The sequence below is a fragment of the Geotrypetes seraphini genome, chromosome 10, assembly GCF_902459505.1.
Source record: "Geotrypetes seraphini chromosome 10, aGeoSer1.1, whole genome shotgun sequence".
In the NCBI taxonomy this organism is placed as follows: domain Eukaryota; kingdom Metazoa; phylum Chordata; class Amphibia; order Gymnophiona; family Dermophiidae; genus Geotrypetes; species Geotrypetes seraphini.
The window spans coordinates 105,960,355-105,986,369 of NC_047093.1; the positions used below are offsets into that span (position 1 = coordinate 105,960,355).

At 40.6% G+C, this 26,015-nt stretch overlaps 1 protein-coding gene across 1 annotated transcript in view; it reads right to left on the bottom strand.

The window, feature by feature from the left end:
* Nucleotides 1-26,015, bottom strand: part of LOC117368424 — a 199,568-nt gene that overhangs the window by 131,738 nt on the left and 41,815 nt on the right. The window contains exons 2-4 of the mRNA XM_033962071.1: nucleotides 24,227-24,300; nucleotides 15,937-16,155; nucleotides 2,490-2,567 (exon numbers count right to left, since the gene is read on the bottom strand). Coding sequence (XP_033817962.1) covers nucleotides 2,490-2,567; nucleotides 15,937-16,155; nucleotides 24,227-24,272 — 343 coding nt within the window. The 5' untranslated portion in view covers nucleotides 24,273-24,300. The remainder of the gene's footprint in view (nucleotides 1-2,489; nucleotides 2,568-15,936; nucleotides 16,156-24,226; nucleotides 24,301-26,015) is intronic.

Below are 26,015 nucleotides of genomic sequence, written 5' to 3' on the forward strand. Positions count from 1 at the left end.
TCAATGGAGGCATCAGCGTCTCGTGCGCGTGCTACAACCGCTAGCACAGCTTAGTAAAAGGAGCCCTAAGTAATTTAGTAAATATATGACTAATTCTTACACACAAAGTATACTTCCTTACAATACTGATAAGTTAGCAGCAATTTAGTAGAGCTTATCACCAAAGGAACCTAACATCCCATCCATACAAACAAGATTCTATCTAACCCAGCGACAGTAAAAGATAATTCCAGTCTCACCACTGGATAGAGCCTCAGCGAATCCTGGGGATGGAATTTCTCTTTCTTCAGCTTCTAGCGGGTTATAGATCTTTGTTCGGTCAGACAAGGTCGTTTATCACTGGTGCAGCTGTAATCTATTTGCCAGAGTTCTTTTTGTGATGTAAACCAGAGTACTTTCAGATATGTCCAAAAGACAGTTCTGCATCTTCACTCTCTTCCGAGCTGGTCACAAGAGGGAACCTTTTATCAGTTCTTATTGTAAAACAGTGTAAAGTACGAGAAACTCAAGTTTAGATCCGAGTTCACCCAAATCCAAAATTGGCTAACCCTGAGAAAGCACCTCAATCCTTAGATCGTGTCAAATGACCCTCCAAGACTAATCAAAGCAGAACAGCAAAAATGAATAGTCTTCTTCTTGTTCAGAGGCCTTGGTAGGCGCCACAGATGATAAGAGCACAAAGCATAGTTCATAAAACTCCTCCATATTCACATAGGAGAAGGACACACTGGAATCGGCAAATGTCTTTGACTGCGCACACACAGTTCTTGTAAACATATCCAATATGGTTCAGGGCAGCAAAGATAGTTCATGACTTGACATGAGTCTGAGGCCTACCATTGGGTGAAACAAGAACCACCCCTATAGGTCAGCATATCACGGCCACCTCAGCCAATCGGGAACCACCAAGATCACCGGCCCCCCCCCGTGCTCTACTATGCGACACAATAGATGCCTTATCATGGGCCACAGAGGGAAGGTGTAAAGAAGACCCTCAGCACCAGAGTGTCCAGGCCGGCACTGCTGGCCTCATCACGATGAATGTAAAACCGATCTGCCTTCTTGTTCGCCGTGGTCACCATGAGGTCGAACACTGTTGCCCCTGCCATCCATGTACTATGCACTCGAACGCTCTCCAGGAGAGAGACCATTTTCCAGGGTCCAGTGTCTGGCGACTGAGAAAGTCTGCCTAAACATTGTCCACACCTGCCATGTGAGCCGCAGACAGTGCTACCAGGTGTCTTTCTGACCAGCAAAAGAGCAACCAAGCCTCCACGGTCTTCCTGGAGGTGGAAGGTACTGCATCCATACAAACTTCACCCACTTCGCGGGATGCAACACACGTGGAACACGGCTGCGCATCTGACAGCCACCCACTGCAAACAAGGCATGAATCCATCCCATCATGACCTGAGGAGGCCATCTGTGAAGTTTGGAGCAAAAACGAAGCTAACTATAAAAAATATAGCTTTATTCAATTCAGGAAAAATACAAGATGGCCATTGCAGGTGCTGATTTTGCCCTAAAATGGCCCGGGAAAGGAATGGGAATCCCTAAAAAATGGCAATTTTGGGATTTTACAGGTGTGGATGGGTATGGCATGCAGGGAAACCACTCCAAAACCCTTTTTAAGACCCCCCCAAAATCGCTAAAACAGGTTGTCAGTCTGTTGTTACTCACTGTTCCATTGTGCTGTATGGGAGAAATTGAAAGGCAATGCTGGAACAGCATATAGGGAGATCTAAAGCCTCTGGAAGCTGGAAAGCTGGATTTCAAACCTTCTGACAGCCCCATCGGCTTGACCACCATGGCCGGTGACCTCCGCCACCCTTGGATATATCGCGCAACCACCTGGCGGAGGCACGCAGTCCAGCTCCGATCCCGGTCGTGCCTCAACAGAAATGCTCAACCTGTGCTACAGCGGATGAACCTGGGGTGAGCTAGCTCCTGATCCCAGAGCCCTGATCTGACCTGCAGGCTGTGCAGGGGGCTTACTGCGTGCAGGGAACCCCCCCCCCCCAGAAGCAGACGTTCTCCAACAGTCTGCAATCTCCCGCCGCAAGGATGGCCCCGCAGGGAACCTCCACAAAACAAGGGCAAAACGCTAAGGAAATTCTGAAAAAAATTACTGAAAACTAGCAAAAGAAACACAAGCAGAAGAGATAAGCTCCTACAGGCTTGCTTGTAGGAAAGCAAGACTGGTGTCCAAGGGGCATGCTCCAGGATATATTAACAGAGGACGAGTTAAGACTTCAGTCATTTGAGGCTTCCTACAGTGCCTGGCGGCAGGGAATGCATAAACCCACTGGTCCCAGAATAAAGGAGGATTATACAAGAACTGCACATAATTAATTCCTGTGGCAATAACATGGTTGCAGTTGATATTTGATGGTATTTTGACGTGGCTGACTAGTAATAAGTTGTTATTAATGTATCTAAGACAGAATTACTTCTGGTTACATTTGATTCATCATTTGATTTTTCTGTACCTGTGTTCCCACTGAAGCCAGGTCTGCTGAAGTTATAGTTCTTTATCTCATTATACCATGAATCCACTGGTTCCTGTCCTTCAAAAGAGGAAAAACACAAAAAAATTTTAATATAATGCAAGATACAGAAGCACAGATAGGCACATTAGAGAATATGAATGAGTAGCTGAATATAAAATATAGAAACCACATTTAGTGCATGCACTCATGAACATACACTTATATATACAGTTTTGGCTTCCTGGACCATGGAATGATTTTCCAAGGGCTGCTGAGCAGGGATGGTATACATCATGCATGTCCAACAGGTAGATCGTGATTTAACTGTAGGTCACGGAGGGGTCAGAAATAGATCGCCAGCCCCAATTGGCTCCATCTCTCCAGCAGCTCGCCCCGTCACTAGGAGAGAGCTTGTGCCAGCAGGTCATCTGCCGAGGGCTTGCCGCCGCCGCTGAGTCTTTGCCTGTCTTTTTTCCCTGCCTGCGGTAATCTTGCCTGCAGGTGTATTGGGGGCACTTGTTGTTTTCATGCTAATAGCTTGTGGGTACCCCAGGGAGCCACCGCCCATGCCCCGCAACGATACGGCACAGGCCTGGCATCATACCTTGTCTCCTGCCTCTCAGAATCACCCATTCCTGCCCCCGCCCCCAACACCCCTTAGAAGTGTGTTTATATCAGGCGATATCCATTCGCCCGGGCTTTACCTGAACACACTTACCGTATTATTTGTGTCGTGTGCTGGTCATTGGTCGCTTTATAGTTCACTTTCATTAAACTTTTTCGGGCAGACACAACAAGTATCAAGAATCTGGTGATTTGGGCGGGCTTTTTCAATTTTGTTCTAACTTGCCTATGCCTTGCCTTCGAATTGGTTCAAACCACTGTGACTTTTGCTTGCCTCTACAATTTTATTTTGCCTACCCTTTGCATTGATTCTACACTGTGTGCAGAATTTATTAAATTGCGTGTGGTGGTATTTGAACTTGTTTGGTGGTATTTGATTTTAGCTGGTTAGCTGGACAGGTGTTTGAGTTTTTTGATGACTGTTTGCCTGTATTTGATTATTGGTGCCAGTCCTTGTATTGCACATCATCCAGAGTTCTTCAGTTCCTATTGATCTTTAATACTTTGGGACAGTGACAGTTTTGGACCAGATTCAGCCAGTGTTTATACTAACTTAGCAGATTTGGCCTTCTTATATCCAGCCACCCCAGTATAACGAAGATGAGTGTTTCAAAGAAGAGCAAAACCTACCACTTTCATGATTAATGGGAAATGGACTACTTCTTCATCATGATGAAAGACAAGTGTTGTTGTCTAATTTGTAACGCCCCAATATCCTTGCCCAAAAAGGTTAATCTGGAACAACATTATAAGGCTCTGCATAGCAATAAGTTTGATGCTGATTTTCCACCCAAAAGTGAAATTCGTAAACTGAAACTCAAAGAACTTAAATCAAAATTGGCTACTCAGCAACAGTTGATGGCGAAGCCAAGGTCACATTCAGTCAATGCAACCATAGCATCCTTCAAGGTCAGCAACCTGATCACAAAGAAATGCAAACCTTTCACTGAAGATTATTTTCTTGAAGCAGTTGACAATATTTTTGAGGTACAATTGAGGTACAATTGTCAAGAAACACCATCGTGCGGTGAATAGAAAAGAAGTGTGGAGACACAACTGAACAATTGTTGGAGGATGTTTCAAATTGTCTTGCTTTCTCACTTCAATTGGATGAATCTACAGACATAAGAGATATAGCCCAGTTACTAGTCTTTACCCGGATGGTTTTTGAAGACTTCAGTGTTAAAGAAGAACTACTTGGAATGATTTCTTTAAAAGGGGAGAACTTCCAGTCAGGAAATATTCAGTTCTTTCCATTATTTTATGACAAAGTGTAATCTTCCATTGCATAGACTTGTTTCCATCACTATCGATGGAGCAAGAGCAATGAGAGGTGAGGTTAAGGGTTTCATAGCCCTCTGTAGACAGCATGACGACTTCCCAGATTTCCTTTCTTACCACTGCATCATTCACCAGCAAGTTTTAGCAAGCAAGAGACTCAATACAAAGACTGTCCTAGACATCACTTTCAAAATTGTAAATTCAGTTCATGGAAGATCACTTTTCAATCTTACTCTTGATGAAGGGGCAGCTGAAATAAATTTGCACACAGATGTAAGGTGGCCAAGTAGGCACAAATTTCTGCAAAGATTTCATGATTTGCTGAATGAATTAAGAAGTTTTTTAACGGAGAGGGGAGATGACCAAGCAGAGTTGGAAGATGAGGAGTGGTTATGTGATCTGGCATTTCTCGCTGACTTCACATGCGAACTAGGTGATATGAACCTTGAACTACAAGGTAAAAACAAATGCTTTGGCGAGATGATGAGTACAGTTTCATCCTACAAGAGCAAATTTGAGCTACTGATGACTGACCTTGCAAACACTTTTGATCATTTTCCTAATACATAGGACCATCTGGGACAATATCCAAATTTTGTTTTTCAGAACGAGAAGTATGTGACAGAAATCTGTTCTGTTATCCAGGAATTCGAAAATAGATTCTATGACTTCCAAAAAATTGGAACAGTTGTGGAGCATTGTCATACCCATTCAAAGTAGACGTGGACATTAAAGAAACTGCAACTGCTATCAGTAAAAATTACTCATTGAACAAGCCATCTCTTGAAAATGAAATATTAACCCTTAAAAATGGCATTTTTCTCAAGACCTGTGCTGAGCAAGAATCGTTTTGTAAGCTAGTGTCTAGAGACAAATTTCCCAACTTGAGAAGATGCAGTGAAGCTGCACACTCCTGTTCAATTTATTTGTGTGAATCTGCATTTTACCATCTGAAAATGACAAAGGGTACACAACATTCCAACATGACAGATGAACATCACCAAGATTCCCTGAGACTGGCCTTCATGCAATATTCACCCAACTTCAAAAAGCTGGTGGATGAAATGCATGCTCAAATGTCTCACTAATTAGCAAGAGCAAAATATTAAAGATTGCGCAAGATCAGCCTGGATCAATACTCAATCTAAATTTAACTCAAATTACTCAATAAAAGTTAAAGAAAGTTATTAAGACAGTTAAATAAAGTTATTACTCAATAAAACTTTAAGAAAAAATGTACTTTCCATTTCTCCTCGCAGTTCTTACTGGATCTTCGTCTCTGTGTTTTGTTTTTGCTTAATTTGCTTAACAGCTGATCACATCCAAGTAAATGACAGAAGGTTTATTAAAAAGGGGGGGGGGAGAAAATTCTCCAACTTTATTGGGTTAAAATTTAATTTGAAACTAATTTGAAACTTAATTGTCATGATGGTAGATCACCTGAGCCAAACAGGGCCTTAGGCCTCTCCCCGTGCATCACATGATACACGGGGTGAGCCTAAGGCCCGCATTTCGTCAGAGGAGCAGGAGGGTCTGACTGGGCACCCCTCCTACTCCCAACGTAAAGGTACAGAGTAGAGAATGACACGGTGATAAAATTCATCACCGTTCCCGTCCCCGCGGATAACTGCGGGAAACCATCTTCATGTCATTCTTTAAGGAGAGAGGGAAGAATCAGAGTATGAATGGCCACAACCACTGACCCGCAAGCTTTGCTTTGAAGAATGCTGGTGTAGAAGGATTGAGATTGAAATAGACACTAGAAAATGACTTGGGATTATTTCCCGCGGTTATCCGCGAGGACGGGAACGGTGATGAATTTTGTCACCGTGTCATTCTCTAGTACAGAGAGAGGGAAAGGAGAGGAAGAGGGCGACTGATGGCAGGAGGGAGTTGGCATCCCTCCTGCTGGGTTTTTTCAGGGGGTAGGGGGAGGTATTTGCCAGCAGGAGGGAGTGTGCATCCCTCCTGCCTTTTTCTTCGGGGGAGGGGAGAGGTCTTTCCGGTCACCACATATGTCGGGGGGGTGGAGGGGGCTTTTTTATTTTTTAAAAAATTGGGCAGATATTTTATATGTGTAATACACACAAAATATCTGCCATTAAAAAAAAAAAAAGAAAAAACCCAATAGAAGCCCTGACAGCAGTGACAAGAGGCTACTTCTCCTGTCACTACTGTCAGGGCTGCCCCAACTCAATTGCTCACTGAGTGATTGAGTCAGGGAGTTTGACTGCAAATGATTTGTACCTCCATGCAAATCATTTGCATGCAAAAAATATAGTGAATCAATCGCTATTTCAAAATCAGCCAGGAATTGGCTATCTTTAGTAAATCTAGGCCTTACTGTTTACAAACGGATAAAGTGTTTCTGATGTTACAGTGGGTGACCATCTGGCATCCAGTGATCACTGCATTGTATGATTTAATATTAAGACTGGTATAGAGAGGGCTCATTCGACAGTTAAGGTTCTAGACTTTAAAAAAATGAACTCTTCGGATGGGAGTTACATCATGGAATTGTTGTCTGGATGGGAATGTCTGGAAGGAGTAGAAATGCAGTGGGCAAAACTGACAAGAATTATTGTAAGGGCAAGAAACCTTTTTATAAGGCAAGTAAGTAACATTAAGAGGAAAAGAAGACCGCTTTGGTTCTAAAAAGTAGTAGCTGAGAAGATAAGGAATAAGAGGTTAACTTTCAAAAACTACAAAAGATCACAGAAAGAGGAAAACAGGCAAAAATATCTGGAAAAGTTAAGCAAGGCTGGTCAAGTAGTCAGGAAAGCAAAGATGCAATGGAAGAAAAAATAGCTGACAAGGTAAAACTAGGAGAAAATATATATTTTAGAAATATAAGAAATGCAACAGTGAGATTGTAAGACTCAAAAGTGAAGGGGAGAAAGCTGATAAAGAAAAGGTTGAATTGCTTAACAAATATTTCTGTTCTGTGTTCATGACTGAAGCGCTGGGAGCAGGACTGCACAAGACAAACGTGAATAGGGATGGAGGAGTAGTGGACCCTGATTGATTTTCAGAGGGTTGTGCTCATGAGAAGCTAGCTAAATTAAAGGTAGACAAAGTAATGGGTCCAGATAGTGTACATCTGAGGGTACTGAAGGAACTTAGTGAAGTTCTGGTAGCTTCGCTGACTGTCCTTTTCAATGAGTCTCTAGAGTCGGAAGTGGTACCGGAGGATTGGAGAAGGGTGGATGTGGTCCCTCTCCATAAAAGTGGACGTAAGGAAGAAGTGGGGAATTGCAAGTCAGTAAGTCTGACTTCTATGGTATGCAAATTAATAGAAATGCTTTTAAAACAGAGAATGGTGAAGTTTCTGGAATCTGGTGGATTACAGGACTGGAGGCAACATGGATTCACTAGAGGTAAGTCTTGTCAGACAAATCTGATCAATTTCTTTGACTGGGTGACCAGAGAATTGGATAGATGGAGTGCACTAGATGTGGTGAATTTAGATTTTAGCAAAGACTTTGACAATGTTCAACAGACGTCTAATAAATAAACTGAGTGCCCTCGGGATGGACTTCAGGGCTGGGTCAGGAACTGGTTGAGTGGAAGACAACAGAGGGTAGTGGTCAATGGAGATTGTTCTGAGGAAAGGGATGCAGTGGTGTGCCTCAAGGTTCTGTTCTTGGGCCTGTTCTTTTTTAACATTTTTACAAGCGATATTGTTGAAGGGCTGTCAGGTAAGATTTGCCTCTTTGCGGATGATACCAAAATCTGCATTAGAATAGACACCCCGGATGGTGTGAATAATATGAAGAAACACTTGGCGAAGCTTGAAGAATGGTCTGAAATTTGGAAGCTAAATTTAATGCTAAGAAATGCAAGGTCATACATTTGGACTGCAAAAACCTAAAGGAATGGTACAGTTTAGGGAGTGAAGAACTTATGTGCACAACAGAAGAGCGGGACTTGGGTGCGATTGTATGTGATGATCTTCAGGTGGCCAAACAGGTTGAAAAGGTGACAATAAAAGCTAGAAGGATGCTAGGGTGCATAGAAAGAGGTATGGCCAGTAAGAAAAAGGAGGTATTGATGCCTTTGTATAAAACTCTGGTGAGATCTGATTTAGAATATTGTGTATAATTCTGGAGATCGCACCTTCAAAAGGATATAAAAAAAATGAAGTCAGTTTGGAAGGCTACTAAAATGGTGCATGGTCTTCATCATAAGGTGTACGGGAATAGATTTAAAGATCTCAATATGTATACTTTGGAGGAAAGGGGAGATATGATAGAGACGTTTAAATACCTACGTGGCGTAAATGCGCATGAATCGAGTCTCTTTCATTTGAAAGGAAGCTCTAGAATGAGAGGGCATAAGATGAAGTTGAGAGGTGATAGGCTCAAGAGTGATCTATGGAAATATTTTTGAAGTCCACTCCGTCCGCCTATTCACTCTTTATCTCTACGGATAACGGTCATTAATCGTCCCCCACAACAAGTCCACTTCCTCCTTTCTCACTGAATTTGACTCCTGGCTTTTGGGCTTTCTTGAGTCATCTTCTCATTCCCTCATTCTTGGGGACTTTAACTTTCACCCTGATGATCCCACTGACAAATATGCTTCTACATTTCTTGCCTTAACCTCCTCATTTGACCTCCAGCTTTGCTCAACAACCCCCACTCACCCAGAACGGCCACTGCCTTGACCATGTCTTTTTCTCCAACTGCTCCCTCTCTATAACTTCTCTACCTCACTGCTCCCCATCTCTGATCACCATCTGATATCCTTCACCTTTACTCCCCCTCCCCCTCCACCATGCCCAGCCACCTCCAAGAGGTTTTAAAATCTTCAAGCCCTCAATCCTTCCACGTTCTCATCCACTGTTTCACCTCTCCTTACCTCCACTATGTTATCTAAGTCTGTCCTCGAGGCTGTCTCATCATACAATTCTAGTCTCTCCTCTGTTCTGGACACCCTTGCTCCCCCTGTTTCATGCTCTGTCAGGCATACCAAACCTCACTCCCAGTGTCCGTTACTTACATTCCTGCATCTGCTGTGCTGAGCGGCTTTGCCTCAAATCTTGCACATGTGCTGACTTTCTTCACTTTAAATTTATGATGACCTCCTTTAATTCTGCCCTACACGGGTCAAGCAAGACTACTACATCCAACTAACTAACTCCCTTTCTTCCAACCCTCGTCGTCTCTTTGACATGCTTAACTCCCTCCTCAAAGCAACCCCGCTTCCGACCCCTCCTTCTCTCTCCCCCCTAGATTATGACTGATTATTTCCATGACAAGGTCTGCAAGATCGTCCTTGAGTTCACTACAAAGTCACATCCTTCTCCCTTACCTACCATCCAGTCTCCTGAACTTCAACCTCGCATCTCCCCTTCATCCTTCACCCAAACAGCTCAGGAAGCTTCTCCTATCTGGCCCCACCCGCTTGTCCCTCCATCAACTACTGCTGACTTTTCTGCCTTCTCTGTAATCACAGAGGAAGAAACTGCACAACTTCTGTCTTCAGCCAAGCCTACTACATGTCTCTCAGACCCTATTCTCACCCCTCTACTCGACCCCATCTCACATAAGTTATCTCTCCCATATGCCATATTCTCAATCTATCTCTTTCCACTACAACTGTCTCTGCTGCCTTCAAACATGTGGTGGTTAAGCCGCTTCTCAAAACACCCTAGCTGGACCCCTCCTGTCCATCCCACTATCGCCCTGTCTCCCTTCTTCCGTTCCTATCCAAGATACTCGAGCGTGCTATTCTCCGTTGCTGCCTGGACTTCCTTTCAACGCGACAGATTCTCGATCCTCTACAATCTGGTTTTCTCCCCCAACATTCCATAGAAACTGCCCTCACTAAGGTCTGCAATGACTTGTTCATGGCCAGATCTAAGAGCCTTTACCCTATCCTTATCCTTCTTGACCTGTCTGCTGTCTTTGATACTGTAAATCACAGCTTATTCCTTGATATGCTGCCCTCCTTGATATGCCTTGATATGTTTATTATTATTATTATTATTATTATTAATTTATCATTTTCAAATTACAAATCAAGTATCCAGTATTAATAAAAATTAAAAAAAAAAAAAAAAAGATATACCTTGATATGCTGTCCTCGTTTGGATTCTGTGATTCTGTCCTCTCATGGTTTGCCTCCTACCTTTCCCAATGCACCTTTAGTGCATGTGTTGGTGGGTGCTCTTCTGCTGCTACCCCGTTAGTGGTTGGTGTACCCCAGGGTTCTGTCTTAGGACCTCTTCTCTTTTCTCTCTACACCTCTTCCCTCAGTGCCCTGATCTCCTCCCATGGCTTCCAGTATCACCTTTATGCTGATGACTCCTAGATCTACCTCTTGACACCTGAAATTTCACCTAAAGTCCAAGAAAAAGTCTCTGCTTGTTTGGCTGACATTGCTGCCTGTATGTCCTGCTGTCATCTGAAACTAAACATGTTAAAGACTGAGCTGCTCCTCCTCTTCCTTTTTCCATCTCTGTAAATAATACTGTCATTGTTCCAGTCTCCTCTGCTTGCAACCTTGGAGTTGTCTTTGATTCTGACCTCTCATTTTCTAAGTATATCCAACAAGCTGCTAAGACCTGTCATATCTATCTCTTCAATATCACCAAAAATTCACCCCTTCCTCTCTGAGCACACTATCCGGACCCTTGTCCCAAGCTCTCGTAACCTCATGCTTAGATTACTGCAATCTAATCCCAACTGCTATCTCTCAGTGTCGCCTCTCCCCCTTGCAATCTGTGCAAAACTGTGCTGCGCGACTCATCTTCTACCAACCTCGCTATGCTCATGTCACCCCTCTCCTTAAGTCACTTCACTGGCTCCCTATCTGCCATCGCATACAGTTCAAGATCTTATTGCTGACCTACAAGAGTATTCATTCTGCTGCCCCTCAATATCTCTCCTTGCTTCTCTCTCCTTATACACCTCCCAGAGAACTCTGTTCCTCAGATAAGTCACTCTTAATGTTACCCTTCTTCTTCACTGTCAATTCCAGACTTCGTTTCTTTCATTAGCTGCCCCCTATGCCTGGGATAAATTGCCCGAGTTTGTCCGTCAAGCCTTGTTTAAAAGCAGACTGAAAACCCACCTTTTTAATATAGCTTTCAATCCTTAACCCTACTCCTCTGCCCTCCAACCCAGCCAGCTGATTTACCGTTACCCTTAACTGTATCCATGACATCCTGTTTGTCTGTCTTGCCTGTTTAGATGGTAAGCTCTTTCAAGCAGGGACTTTTTTTCTTACTCTTTGTGACTCTGAGCATTCCTCATCCTACTTCAGTTTTAGAAAATCAGTAAAAACGAATTTGTTTAATCGATTTGTAACCTAAGAATTTTATAGTTTTCACTTCTTCCATTCTGTAAAATTGTATTCGATGAATTTTGTATTGTGACTATTTCGCTGATTGTCCAGCACCTCTTGTTGTAAACCACCTCGAACTATCATGACTTTGGCGGTATATAAGAATAAAATTATTATAAAATTATTATTATTATCTGGTAGTGACGGTCTCCCGGAGGAGGTGGTGGAGTCAGACTGTGTCCAAATTCAAGAAAGCGTGGGATAGGCACGTGGAATCTCTTAGAGAGAGGAAGAGATAATGGTTACTGCGGATGGGCATACTGGATGGGGCATTTGGCCTTTATCTGCCATCATAGTTGGAAAGCACGGCATAGGAGAAAGAAATAAAGCTGGTGATAACTTAGTACAGTTTTGCAAAACAAGCTGTCAATCATGAATATGCATTTCCAACACCACAAACGTCACCAGTACATATGGACCTCTCCAAATGGCATGTATTGAAATCAAATTGACTACATCTGTATAGGACAGAGATGGAAATCTGCAGTTTTGACTGGAGGGACTAAACCAGGAGCTGATTATGGAAGCGACCATGAGCTTTTGACATGCAAGATCAAAGTAAAGCGTCGCAAGAAGATCATTAGAGATCTCCCAAAATATGACATTGAAAATATTCCATAAGACTATTGGATAAAACAAGACAACAGATTTTCCTGTCCTGATACAGGAAAAAGAGCCTGAAGAGTTATGGTAATAAAATACTTCAGAAGAGAAAGAAAGCCAAAAAATTGCCTTGCACCTCAGAAGAAACCAGAAAAGTAGCAGAAAAAAGAAGACAAGCAAAACGCTCCAATGATACAGAAAATGTATCACAAATGAACCATGTTTCAAAGTCAAGTTTGGCAAGACAAAGAATGATATCTAAAGGATATTTGTCAGAATATCGAATCAGAACATGTAAACGGAAAAACCAGAATAACATATCAGGAGGTTAAAAGATTGCACAAATGGGAATACCCAAACACATAACTCAGCTGATAAAGAGCCTCTATGAAAATTAAAAAGCTGCAGTGAAAACAAAATATGGCATCACTGATTGGTTTCCAATAAAACATGGCATCAGGCAAGGATGCATCTTGTCACCTTACCTGTTCAACCTTTACGGCAAAGCCATCTTCAGAAAAGCAAATTTGGAAGAGAGTGTTGATTTCAAAGTTGGTGGCCGAAATATAAACAACCAGCGCTAAGCAAATGATACAATGCTCATCACCAGCAGCAAAGAAGACATGCCATATCTACTGAGAAAATTCAAAGCCGAAATCATAACATGGGATTATAACTGAACATAAACAAGACGAAGATCATGAACATGGAAAATGATGATTTTGAGCTTGAAGGCGATGGAATAGAAATTGTAAAGAATTTCAGTCTCCTGGGCTCTTTTGTAAACAAAGATGCAACTAGCAGAAAAGAAATACTCCTCAGAATAGCACTTGGTCGCACCTTAATGAAGGCTCTCAATAAAGTATTTAAAAGTAAGAAAATAACACTCCTGATGAAGATCAGACTTATCTACACACTCATTTTCTCAGTGGTCAATTACAGACCCGAAAGCTGGACACTACAGAAATAACACTGAAAGAAGACTGACTCATTTGAGCTTTGATGTTGGAGAAGAATTTTATGTGTGCTGTGGACCACCAGAAGAACTAACAAATTGGTTCTGGAAGAGATCAAACTGTATGTACTAGAAGCCCATATGATGTTACAACTGTCTTATTTTGGTCATATTGTCAAAAGAGAAAGATCATTGCAGAAGGACATCATGTTTGGGAAGACTGAAGGAACCAGGCGAAGAGAGTGACCTGCAATCAGATGGCTGGACACATTGAAAACAACCATGGGGATGACACTGGAGGATCTTACCAGACTAGCACAAAACCAATTTTTTTTAGATCTGTAAGTCATCAAGTTGCTAGGACTCAAGCACGAGTCGATGGTACCTAAAGAAGAAGAAACTCCCTTGCTCCTTCACCCTATGTAAAGCTCATTCTGAAAGCAAGTTTTAAAAATCAGAAGGTGTTGTGTTAATTATATGTTTTTCAGTATCGTTTCTCTTAATTATCTAGGGCTACTGGCAATTCGAAATTCCAATTGCAAGTAATCTCACAAGCAAAATTTTTAATCTTGAGTTAATTGATCCAGCACTGGATCAATATTTCATCAAATACAGAATCGGCAATTAGAGAGAATGGGGGCAGGGCAGCAGCAGGAATTGGCAGCTCCTCCCACAGCTATGCACCACTACTCCCCCCCCAGCCATCACCACTTCTGCCATTGCTGCTCCAGCTGACTTCATCCACTGGCCCCCCACAGACCTCCCTTCCTTTCTCCAGATCCTGCAGATTCATCATTGTTGCTGTGCTGACCTATTCTCTGCCTTCCCTTCCCTAGGTGGGTCATTTGGCCATTTGGCCCTTATCTGCCATCATGTTTCTATGTTTCTTCAGCCCCTGTAGGTACATTATGCTTTATATCATTACCTGCCATTCTCCACTAATTCCTGAAGCATTCCTACAGCTGCATTCCAGCTAGCCAGAAACAGAAGTTGCATCAGAAGGAATGGGACTCAGTTGCAGGAAGGCTGTGGGAGCCAGTGGAGGATGGCAGGCAATAGTATGCACCATGATGTGGACCTCCGGGAGCTGGGGAAAGGAAGGGAATGCAGAGAGTAGCTAGGCATGGTTAATACAATTAAAATTTTTAATCTAAAAATATATATATTGTGACCCTGTTTCTGCATGGTCGATACACATAAGAGCCAGCTATAGACAGCAAATGAGTATCGCTGCTACTGTTGGGGACCAAGAGAATAGCAGATTTAGGTATTCATAGGGGGTGGGGAATAGGGTAAAGCTGTCAAACTGCAGGTGGGAGAAATGCCAAGCTGAGTGGGTGGGAGAGGAGTGGTGGGACAGATGCTGAGCTGATGGTGGGAGGGAGGGGAAAGGAGTGGAGGAAGAGATGCCAAGCTAAGGGTGGGAGGGAGGGGAGGGGAGTAGAGAGAGATGCCAAATTGTGGATGAGAGGGAGAAATGCTTGACTGTACACAGAGGGAACCATTGGAAGGGAAAGAAGGATGGAGAGAGCAATACTGTACATAGGGAGATGGGGGGGAGAGAAATATACTGGCCAATGAGAGGGAGAGACAGATGTACCAGGGATAGATAGAAGTGAGAGGAAGATGCTACACAAATAGAGGGAGGGAAGAAGGAAAGAGAGGGAGAGAAGTTGGATTCAAAGGAATGGAAAAGAGATTAAGAATGAATTTGGGAATGAGGTGGCAGAGCAGATGGAGGAAGGGAGAGAGAATGGGCCTGGAGGTTGAGGAAGAGAAATTGAATCTGGAGGGAAGGGGTAGAGGAGGAAAGTGAACAAGTGAACAAAAGAGGTAATGGACCTGGGGTGAGAGAGATATTGGCAATAGAAGAGAGGGAGGGAAGAGAGAGAATAGGAGAAAAAATAATGGACCTGGGGTGGAGAGGGAAATGTTGAAACCCAAATGTTAGACAGGAGGGAAGGAAGAGAGAGACAGATAATGGACTTGGGGGTGGAGGGGAGGGAGGGGCAAATGCTGGTCAGATATTGGATTTGGGGGTGGGAAGGATTAATCACAATGCAGCTCTAATATACAGTATATACAGAGTAAGAGACCGAGAGAACTGTTTCTTTGAGTTTGTGTTTTTGTATGCACCTATGTGTGTGTTTCTTTGTGTCAAGGTTTCTTTGTCTCAACTGATGTTATCACTTGGATGAAATATGCTTAAACAAGAATGGAATTTCCAGTGACAACCAGGATAAGCAAAAAGGAGAACACCAATTCCCAGAATGCCTAGGGATAGGGCCTCAGTTTAAGGAAGTGTGAAAACAATGAATGAAAGAAGTGGAGCCATGAAACTAATGAACAGCAACTGATCCTGTAGTGGGAAGACATTCTTCAAGTCCCAAAGGTAGATTGTGGAGCCCATAACCTTCAACAGAAAATAAGGTGAAGGATAAGATTGAGGAAATATTCATGTGAATTTAAAATGATTAAATGCAGACAGTCACATTTGGCAGGCATGCAACTTCTATTTTTATATGCATGTGTCTTGATTAAACTTTTGATATGCACATTCTTTAAAGGTCAAACCAGGATATCATCAGAGTGTAAGGTCGCTGTTCTTTTTAGCAGAGAGACAACCACACATACCTGGCATTTTGCAGGTACTAGAGCTATACTTGTAGAAAAGATTCTCGCCATGATCAGTGCTACTATGCTGCAGAGTTTGGATGGACAGCAGATGATCAGCCCATTTCTGTGCAGACTGGCAGAGGACCCTGGATAACTCAAGTGCTGGAGCTCCATGCTGTTTCCTGTATGTATTGTGGGAGGTCAGGAAGTCCTTCTCAAACTGATTCCAGCTATCACCTAGTGGGAATAAAACCTTAACACAATCAAATATTGCAAAGGAAGTGCTTAACACAACCCCTCCATATTAAGCACATCACTTTTTTTTTTTTAATTTATTTATGAATTCTCAAATATACACAATCAAGATTTAACTTGTACAGAAAGCAAGATTCAAGAGGTAAAGGAAAAGTATTACAAATTCAAAGAATAAAAATCCTAACTTAAATCTAGCTCAAGTTCTCTTATAGGATCCATGATTAAATTAAACTGAATTGAAGCAATTCATTAAGGAAAAAACAGTTATAGGTTAAATCTGTGATAAGGGCAGTCATCTATTCTCCAGCCTCGATAGAGACAGGAATGTTGTCAGTTGTGAGGGCTCAAAGAAAACAAATTTATGTGATTTATAATAAATAATACATTTAAAAGGGTATCGAAGAAAAAAGGTAGCACCCAAGGCTGTAATAGCTGGTCTTAAAATAAATTATTTCCTGCGCCTCTGTGTTAGAGAGCTGCACGGGAACGGGGAAGACGGGAAATGCTTCTCTCTTCTTTAAAAAGTGATCCCAGGGCTGATGTGCAAAGCTCAATGATGACGGTTGCCCAGCTGAAACAGCTAAAGCTCTAGAGACGATAACATTGATGTCTGAGGGAAATAAAATCAAGTCCTTCCTGACTTTTGTCCTATTATGTATATTATTTCTATTTCTTTTTATTTCTTTTGTTTATTTTTCATTGAAAAAATTTTCCTAGAATTCTATTGCTTAACTGTTTTTCATTCCATTCTATTCATATGCCGTCCTCTACCTTTTCTTTTCTCCTCACTTCAAATGTTTATTTCCTTCCTATATTTCTATATTTGATTAATTTTTAAAATTATTTTCTATTTAATTAGTTTCTTTCTATTACTTTATTATTTTGGTATGTACATTTTGTTTTTCAACAGTATGATATTGAGAGTTCTATGTATTCTTGTTAGGATGCTTTATATCTCATTTCTACTATCTTTATTTTCTTATCTACTATTTGCTAATTTTGTTAATCCTTGGTACTTTAGTTAGATTGTGAGCCTTCGGGACAGTAAAGGAATTTCAAAGTACCCATTCTTTATTTAATTCATCTTATTTTATTGTATCCTTTATTGTATATTTAATGTATTTTTCTCTGTAAACCGCTTAGAACTTAACGGATTTAGCGGTATATAAGAAATAAATAACATAACATAACATAACATAAAATATATAAAAAACAGTAAAACACCACTATTATGTCTCAGAAATTGAATATATGAAAATCAATGAACCCAATGACTGGATGGTGAACTCTTCGAGGCGGGTTAACACCCCCATAAGAGTTTCATTTCTCTAAGCGGACAAGAATATTTCTGTTATTTAAACTACTTAGGAGTAAGTTGTGTGTATAGATATCTCCATCCATCTTTTGCATTAACTTTTAACATTCAACTTTCTTCCATTTTTGTGCTATCTCCTGAAATCTATCTACTTTTCCATGTCTAGGATTTATTAGAAAAGAGATGGTAAATAAGTCTAAGGACACACACTAGATATAATTTACTTAGATTTCATCAAAGCCTTTGACACGGTTTCTCATAGGAGGCTCTTAAACAAACTCCATGGGCTGAAGTTAGGGCCCAAATTGGTGAACTGGATTAGAAGCTGGTTGATGGGACAGACACCAGAGGGTGGTGGTTAATGGAATTCGCTCAGAGGAAGGAAAGGTGAGTAGTGGAGTGCCTCAGGGTTCGGTCGGTGTTGGAACAGATTCTGTTCAATATGTTTGTTAGCCTTTTTCTCGATGATACCAAAATTTGTAACAGAGTGGACACCCCGGAAGGAGTAGAAAACATGAAAAAGGACCTGCAAAAGTTAGAAGAATGGTGTAATGTCTAGCAATTAAAATTCAATGCGAAGTGCAGAGTGATGCATTTGGGGGATAGAAATTCAAGGGAACCATATGTGCTGGGAGGTGAGAAGCTGAAAAGCACTGATGGGGAGAGGGACCTTGGGATGATTGTGTCTGAAGATCTAAAGTTATCTAAACAGTGTGATAAGGTGGTGGCTGTAGCCAGAAGAATTCTAGGCTGTATAAAAAGAGGAATAACCAGCAGAAGAAGGGAGGTATTGATACTCATTGGTGAGGCTGCACTTGGAGTATTGTGTTCAGTTTTGGAGTTCATATCTGGTAAAGAATATAAAAAAACTTGAAGCGGTCCAGAAGAAGGCGACAAAAATGGTAAGGAGTTTGAGCCAAAAGATGTATGAAGAGACTGGAATACCTAAATATGTATACTCTGGAGGAGAGGAGAGACAGGGGAGATATGATACAGATGTTTAAATACTTGAAAGGTATTAATATAGAACCAAATCTATTCCAGACAAGAAAAATGGTAAAACTAGAGGGCATAATTTGAAGTTTATTTTATTTCTTCCATTTGTGCATCACATATACCTATACAAGCTCTAGGCAACATTACAGAGAAAGGGGTTAGAAGAGGGTAGGGAGGACTATGGAGGGCAGGAAGGAGTGGAGAGGAGAGAAGCATGTAGAATATTTCATAGAAATTCCTAACTTTACAGATAGGAACACCATCTATGTAAATGATATCTAAATGAATTAAAGTAATATGTAAAAAGGAATAGAAGGGAGGAACAATAGAATTCAGGGAAATTCGATTAATAAAATAAAAACAATAGGGGTAAAAACAATGGAATAAAATTTAAAATAATTCATAAACTGGAAAAAAAAAAATCAAATAAGTCTGACAGAAGTTCAATTTCTTGAAGCAGCTTTGTTTCCCTCAGCATGTTTTAAATAATCCCAATGGCAAAAGTCCAGACAGGACAGATATCAGCTCGGGCTTTCCAACTGCTGCAGCCCCGACTCATCGCTTCCATGCAGAAGATGCACAGAGATAGAACAATCCAGCGCCAGGCCGCACTGCTCTCGGTGGGCGGCGGATGCTCATGGGTAGCTCCTGAAGAATACAGCACTCTGCCTCCATCGGCGGACAACTGGGAGGAGGAGTCCACAGCACGGCCCCTCTCCATGGATCTGGAGACACCACCAGCTCCTCCCCAATGAGAGAGCAGACACTACCCCATCCTCGGCAACAACCAGCAACAATCAACCATGCCTCCACTGGTCCCGCCTCCAGCAACGATCTCCCCGCAGCAATCTCTAGTCACCACACGCAGAGAGGAAGTCTCAGGAGCAATGTTAGGAAATTATTTTTCACGGAGAGGGTGGTAGACACCTGGAATGCCTTCCTGAGGGAAGTGGTGGAGAGGAAAAGGGTGTTGGAGTTCAAAATAAGTGTGGGATAAACATAGAGGATCTCTAATTAGAAAACAAACGATGTAAATTAAAGATCTAAGGCTGGTACTAGACAGACTTGCACAGTCTGTGTCTCATATGTGGTGATTTGGTGTAGGATGGGCTGTCGAAAACATCAATGGGAACTCTAGTAACTTGGAACATGAGGATGTTATTGGCCAGATTTTATGGTAGATATCCTGCAAACAGGATGGTTAGATAGGCTGTAAATCCTGATGATCTACTTTTAGGTCCTAACGATTTAGGAGTGACCCCAGTGGATCATTTTTGGAGTTTTTTCTATCCAGTTTCTGAAACTCAAGTTCTAAAATTATGCAAAAAAATTGAAAAAATGCAGCTGCAAATTGGACCCTTTCTCCTCATATTTATATGGGGATATGCCTTCACAAGACATTACATGGCTGACTTCACGGTTAAGTCATTTTCTTAAAAATGGATATTTTCATTAAGCATGGGGCACATAGGGCTCCTTTTACTAAGGTGCGCTAAGCATTTTAGCATGCGCTAAATATTAGCGCACGGTTATCTGGCGCTAAACGCTAATGCGTGCATGTTAGTCTATGGATGCGTTAGCATTTAGCACAGGCTAAAATGCTTAGCTCACCTTAGTAAAACAGGGAGTTAATTTTGACACCTTTATTAAAAAGTGTAGACTTGGACCCTTCTTTTTTTAAAAAAAAAAAATTTCTTTATTCATTTTAAAACTTTCAACAAGTAATTCATTATACAATCATATACACTATAATAATACTTATTAATCATACATTCACTGAAATCAAACTATAACTTCGCACTCCCATCCTTCTTCCAATATAATCATATAATTTTATACATATAAAATCCTCCCTCCCTTATACTTTAATAATCAAAAGGAGAAACATAAATTATTAATTACTCAATTATAATTAATCCTTTCAATAATTTGTTAATGCTCCCCGACCTCCATAAACTTTTTATAACTTCCTCATTAGACAGCTATTATTTTCTCCACTTTTAAAATATGGTACAATGAATTCCACCAAAAACTATAACTTAATCTATCATAATTTTTCCAATTCCTCGTCATTTGCTGAATAGCAACTCCTGTCATTAAGTGTAAAAACTTATTGTTTTTATTAGATATTTGACTTTTTTTCCTCATTGAAGTTCCAAATAATATCATATCATATGAAAGTAGACTCGGACCCTTCCAGAAATGAGAGGTAATGGAAGGGTCCGAGTCTACTTTCATATGATACGATATTATTTGGAACTTCAATGAGGGAAAAAAAGTCAAATATCTAATAAAAACAATAAGTTTTTACACTTAATGACAGGAGTTGCTATTCAGCAAATTACGAGGAATTGGAAAAATTATGATAGATTAAGTTATAGTTTTTGGTGGAATTCATTGTACCATATTTTAAAAATGGAGAAAATAATAGCTGTCTAACGAGGAAGTTATAAAAAGTTTACCAACTATACCATTATTAACGAAAATGATGGAATCTGTTGTTTCTAGCCAACTTTCTAGCTATTTGTAGAAATTTTCCATTCTTCTGCCATTTCAACATGGTTTCAGACCAAATTTTAATACTGAAACCCTCTAATTGGCGTTAATCTCAAAAATTCAAAATATACAGACGCAGAACAAATAAGCAATACTGTTGCAATTTGATCTATCTGCTGCGTTCGACATAGAACATCACGATATCTTGATTCATATGTTATCAGATATAGGTCTATATGAGTAGTCTCAAACTCAAACCCTTTGCAGGGCCACATTTTGGATTTTTAGGTACTTGGAGGGCCTCAGAAAAAAATAGTTAATGTCTTATTAAAGAAATGACAAGTTTGCATAAGGTAAAACTCTTTATAGTTTATAAATGGGCGACGAGATAGCAGATGAAGTCCAACGTTGAGAAATATAAAGTATTACATGTGGGAATCAGAAACTTGAGATACAACTATACGATGGGAGGGATATTACTGAACGAGAGTACCCAAGGAAGGGACTTGGGAGTAATGGTGGACATGACAATGAAGCTGACGGCACAGTGCGCAGCGGCCGCTAAGACAGCGAATAGAATGCTAGGTATAATCAAGAAGTTATCAGAACGAAAGAAGTTATCCTGCCGTTGTATCGAGCGATGGTGCGCCCGCATCTGGAGTACTGCGTCCAATATTGGTCGCCGTACCTTAAGAAGGATATGGCGTTACTCGAGAGGGTCCAGAGGAGAGCGACAAATCTGATAAAAGGTATGGAAAACCTTTCATATGCTGAGAGATTGGAGAAGCTGGGTCTCTTTTCCCAGGAGAAGAGGAGACTCAGAGGGGATATGATAGAGACTTACAAGATCATGAAGGGCATAGAGAGAGTGGAGAGGGACAGATTCTTCAAACTTTCGCAAAATAAAAGAATAAGAGGGCACTCTGAAAAGTTGAAAGGGGACAGATTCAAAACGAATGCTAGGAAGTTCTTCTTTACCCAACGTGTGGTGGACACCTGGAATGCGCTTCCAGACGATGTAATAGGGCAGAGTACGGTACTGGGGTTTAAGAAAGGATTGGACAATTTCCTGCTGGAAAAGGGGATAGAAGGGTATAGATAGAGGATTACTGCACAGGTCCTGGACCTATTGAGCCGCCGCGTGAGAGGACTGCTGAGCACGATGGACCTCAGGTCTGACCCAGCGGAGGCATTGCTTATGTTCTTATGTTAAATCTTTCCTTTTGGCTAAATCTTAATAATAATATTGTAATTTATAGCTAAAGAGACATATGATCAAGAAACTGTTTTATTTTACTTTTGTGATTATGATAAACATACCGAGGGCCTCAAAATAGTACCTGGAGGGCTGCATGTGGCCCCCCAGGCCACGAGTTTGAGACCACTGATCTAGATCAAGTGGTTTTGAATTGGTTTGTTAAATTCCTGTCATTGCAGTCTATGGGGTACATTTGGATGGTAGGATATCCTCTCCATGGAGACCTAGTTGTGGAGTTCCACAGGGCTCCCCTTTGACGCCATTACTTTTTAATATCTATATGACTTCACTGAAAAATTTCTGTCTTACATCTGTGGAGACTATGTTTACATATGCAGATGACATCTTTATTCTATTGGAGGTTGATCCTGATCTTAATAACCTGACCTCAAATATATATTGCTGTATCTCTAAACTTCAATTGTGGGCGATGTCCATTCAAATGAAATTGAATGCTGTTAAAACGAAACTATTATGGGTTGGGCCAAAGCTAGAAAATCTCCCTGCTCTTGTTACACTAAAATCAGGTGTCTCATTACACATAGAATTTTCTTCTAGAGTTCTGGTTATTATCCTGGACTCATCACTTACATTCCATGAACAGATAAATTCTATAATAAAAAAGTGCTTCTTTAGCCTGCGTATGTTGAAAAAAGTTAGATCACTATTTCATCAGGAACATTTTTCAGTGTTGATGCAGTCCATTGTGCTTGCTCAATTGGACTCTCGTAACTCTCTGTATCTGGGTATTAAGCAAGGCAGTTTACTACGCCTTCAGTTAATACAAAATATGGCGGCAAAACTTATTTTTGGGAAACAAAAGTTTGATCATGTTTCCCCTTTATTCAGAAAGCTTCACTGGCTTCCCATTTGTTTTAGGATCTAATTTAAATGTGCTTGTGTTGCTTTCAAACTTCTTTATGGATTATTCAACTTTTTGATCCCATTACGTTGGAACGCCCATTGGTCTTGCTATTCAGGGAACACACAGAAGTACAAATTATCGTTCCCCTCATTCAAGGGAATCAAATCGACTGGCAAACTGTGTCAATCTTATGCTTTTAAGTTAGTAGAGATTTGGAATGGACTTCCTGACTCTATTAGAATGATTGGTCAGCTACAATTGTATTGGAAGAGACAAGTTAATTTAATCATGTATTTGTAATGAGTGTAACTAATGAGCAGACTGGATGGACTGTTCAGGTCTTCATCAGCCGTCATTTACTATGTTATTATAATCTCTATGTATCACTCTATGGTGTGACCTCACCTTAAGTACAGGCAGTCCCTGAGTTAGAGACGCGTGACTAAAGTACGACTCATACTTAAAAACGTGGTTGCGGATTCATTTGAGTTCACTGAAAAGTATTTCCAGTGGCTTAGACTCCTACACTTCTCCTGTAGCAGATTCAGGAATGATGCATGGCCATATTAAGAACAATGTGTGGTTGTGCCTGCTGTACCTTAGAAGTAATACTGGTAGGGACAGTTGGCACTTTTGTCAGTTGGGAGCAGAGGTAAGCAAGCAAGAATCTTAAAATCTACAAGTTCTGAGTTAAATACAAAGTTCTGACTTAAAAACAGCTTTAAAAACATAATTTGTTCTTAACCTGGGGACTGCCTGTATTACGTTCAGTTCTGCCACTATATCTCAAAAAAGATATAGCAGAATTAGAAAAGGTTTAAAGAGTGAACAAAATGATAAATAGGATGGAACTCCTTTCTTATGAGGAAAGGCTAAAGAAGTTAGGACTTGCAAAGAGCAGAGCTGGAAGCAGAGAGGACAGTAGTTTCCTCAGTAGAGATCTTGTGCTTCCTTCTGTATGGTTGAAAAATAGTTATAAAATTGCACCAGCAGAGCTCATTTTCCAGTTTCCTTGTAGCAGCAAACCTTTCTCTAATGATATGATTTTGATTGACTACATGTTGAAAACCAATGCAGAAAAGGCAATAACAGCACTAGCTCTATGATTCTGCGAACGTAATACCTTGATCTCGGAGACGAAGGCCTGCAAATTTCTTGCTGAAAGCCATAGCAGTTGCTTTCTCTCAAACTTGTTCACTAAAACAAAACAAAATATTTTGTAAAAATATTGAACGATAAAAACAGCAATAGAGAACGTATCTAAAGATACAGCACCTTGTAAATGTCTTCACATTCTGCTGGCATATAATAAATGTATGTTTATGGATCTCCAAATGGAGGACTTATGATAAATATTAACATGATCAGCATAACAAAAAGAAAACAAGAAAATAATAATTATAGAACTGAAAAAACACTAATATATCAACAAACACCTACAGACAATACATCAGCAATAAGACACATATGCATAAAAAGTAAAAGAGCCCATAGTATATGCCTCCAAGTATAGCAGAAAAGCTAATATAGGTGTTAAAAGGGCTTTCCCCATATATTTTCTCAAGCAGTGTGATGTCTTATGTGATCAACACTTTATGGTTTTTATCCTTAATTACCAAAGTTTTAAATAGTTCTATAATTGTTCATTCAAGTTGAAAGTTGTATAGATCAGTATAACAAACTTCTAGTTTAATACATTGTGAACAATGTACAAATGTTATGTTAGTTCTATTCCGCCTTTATCTATTCAGTTCAAGGTCAGATTATATTACAAGAGGTTGGGTCAGTTACCCAGGAAGTTACAATGGACAGTTTGACATGGACATTCAATAGAATTGCTAGTATAGGTGTATCAGTATAGTTATAGTTACAAGATCAATAGGTCATCATTGTTCATTGTTATGTCCCAGGAGTTGCATTAGACAGTTTAGAAATGGGCTTTTACCATTACCATTTCAGTTACTTCAGGGCTGGCTCCCTGTCTTGATAGAGAAATGCTTTTAAAAGTTTTCTGAACTTCAGATAGTGGTCATAAGATCATAGCGTAAGTGGTAGTTGGTTCCAGAATGTTGCTAATTGATATTGGATGGATAAGATAATTTGCCTGATAAAATTCCCAACATGCAACAATATAAAGTCTAAATGGAAAAGATTTCTGGTGGAATATCTGTTGGAGGTGCCCTGGAGTAGGATGGCCAATTCTATTAGGTAGTTGCCTGACAGGATCTTAAAGGCAGTGACACCTAATTTAAACTTGATCCTTGTGGCAACTAATGGCTTTAAAAGAACGAATGAAGAGGTTAGAGCATGATCAAGGGTACATATTATCTACCCTTGGTCATGTTCCCAGTCAAGGGCCAGACCCCTTCCAAAGCCATTAGTCTGCCCATCTTCTGAGACAGCTCCAGCACCTTTTGGGGTCCTCTCCCATCCCCTTCTCAACTGTAAATAGCCCTTTTTTGTTGTACCCTCCCCCTTTCCATTTTTGATCCCCCTTCACAGAAGCGGTAGCACTTTCCGCTGATCCCTCCTCCATATGTAACTGGAAATCTGTAAAACCAGCTTGGGCCAATAATCTCTGTACATCAAGGGGATCTCTATAAATTTTAATATCTACTATGTTAAAATATGATCACCTTCTGGAGTCACGAGTGAAGCTTAAAGATCACTTTCCCATAGCAAAATGAAGTGTAAGAAAAATGAAATGTGTCTGTTCTGGTCTGTCTTTATTTTAAAGGTGATGACACTGATGTGTTACTCATTCATGGGAACATTATGGGACTTATTAGAAGTGAAAGCAATAAACTCGTCACTTTCCCCCTTAACTGGAACACAGTACAACAGTGGTACAAAATGATCTACTAATAACTGACGCTTCAAGTTTCCAAGTTTATTTATTTCTTGTTATACCA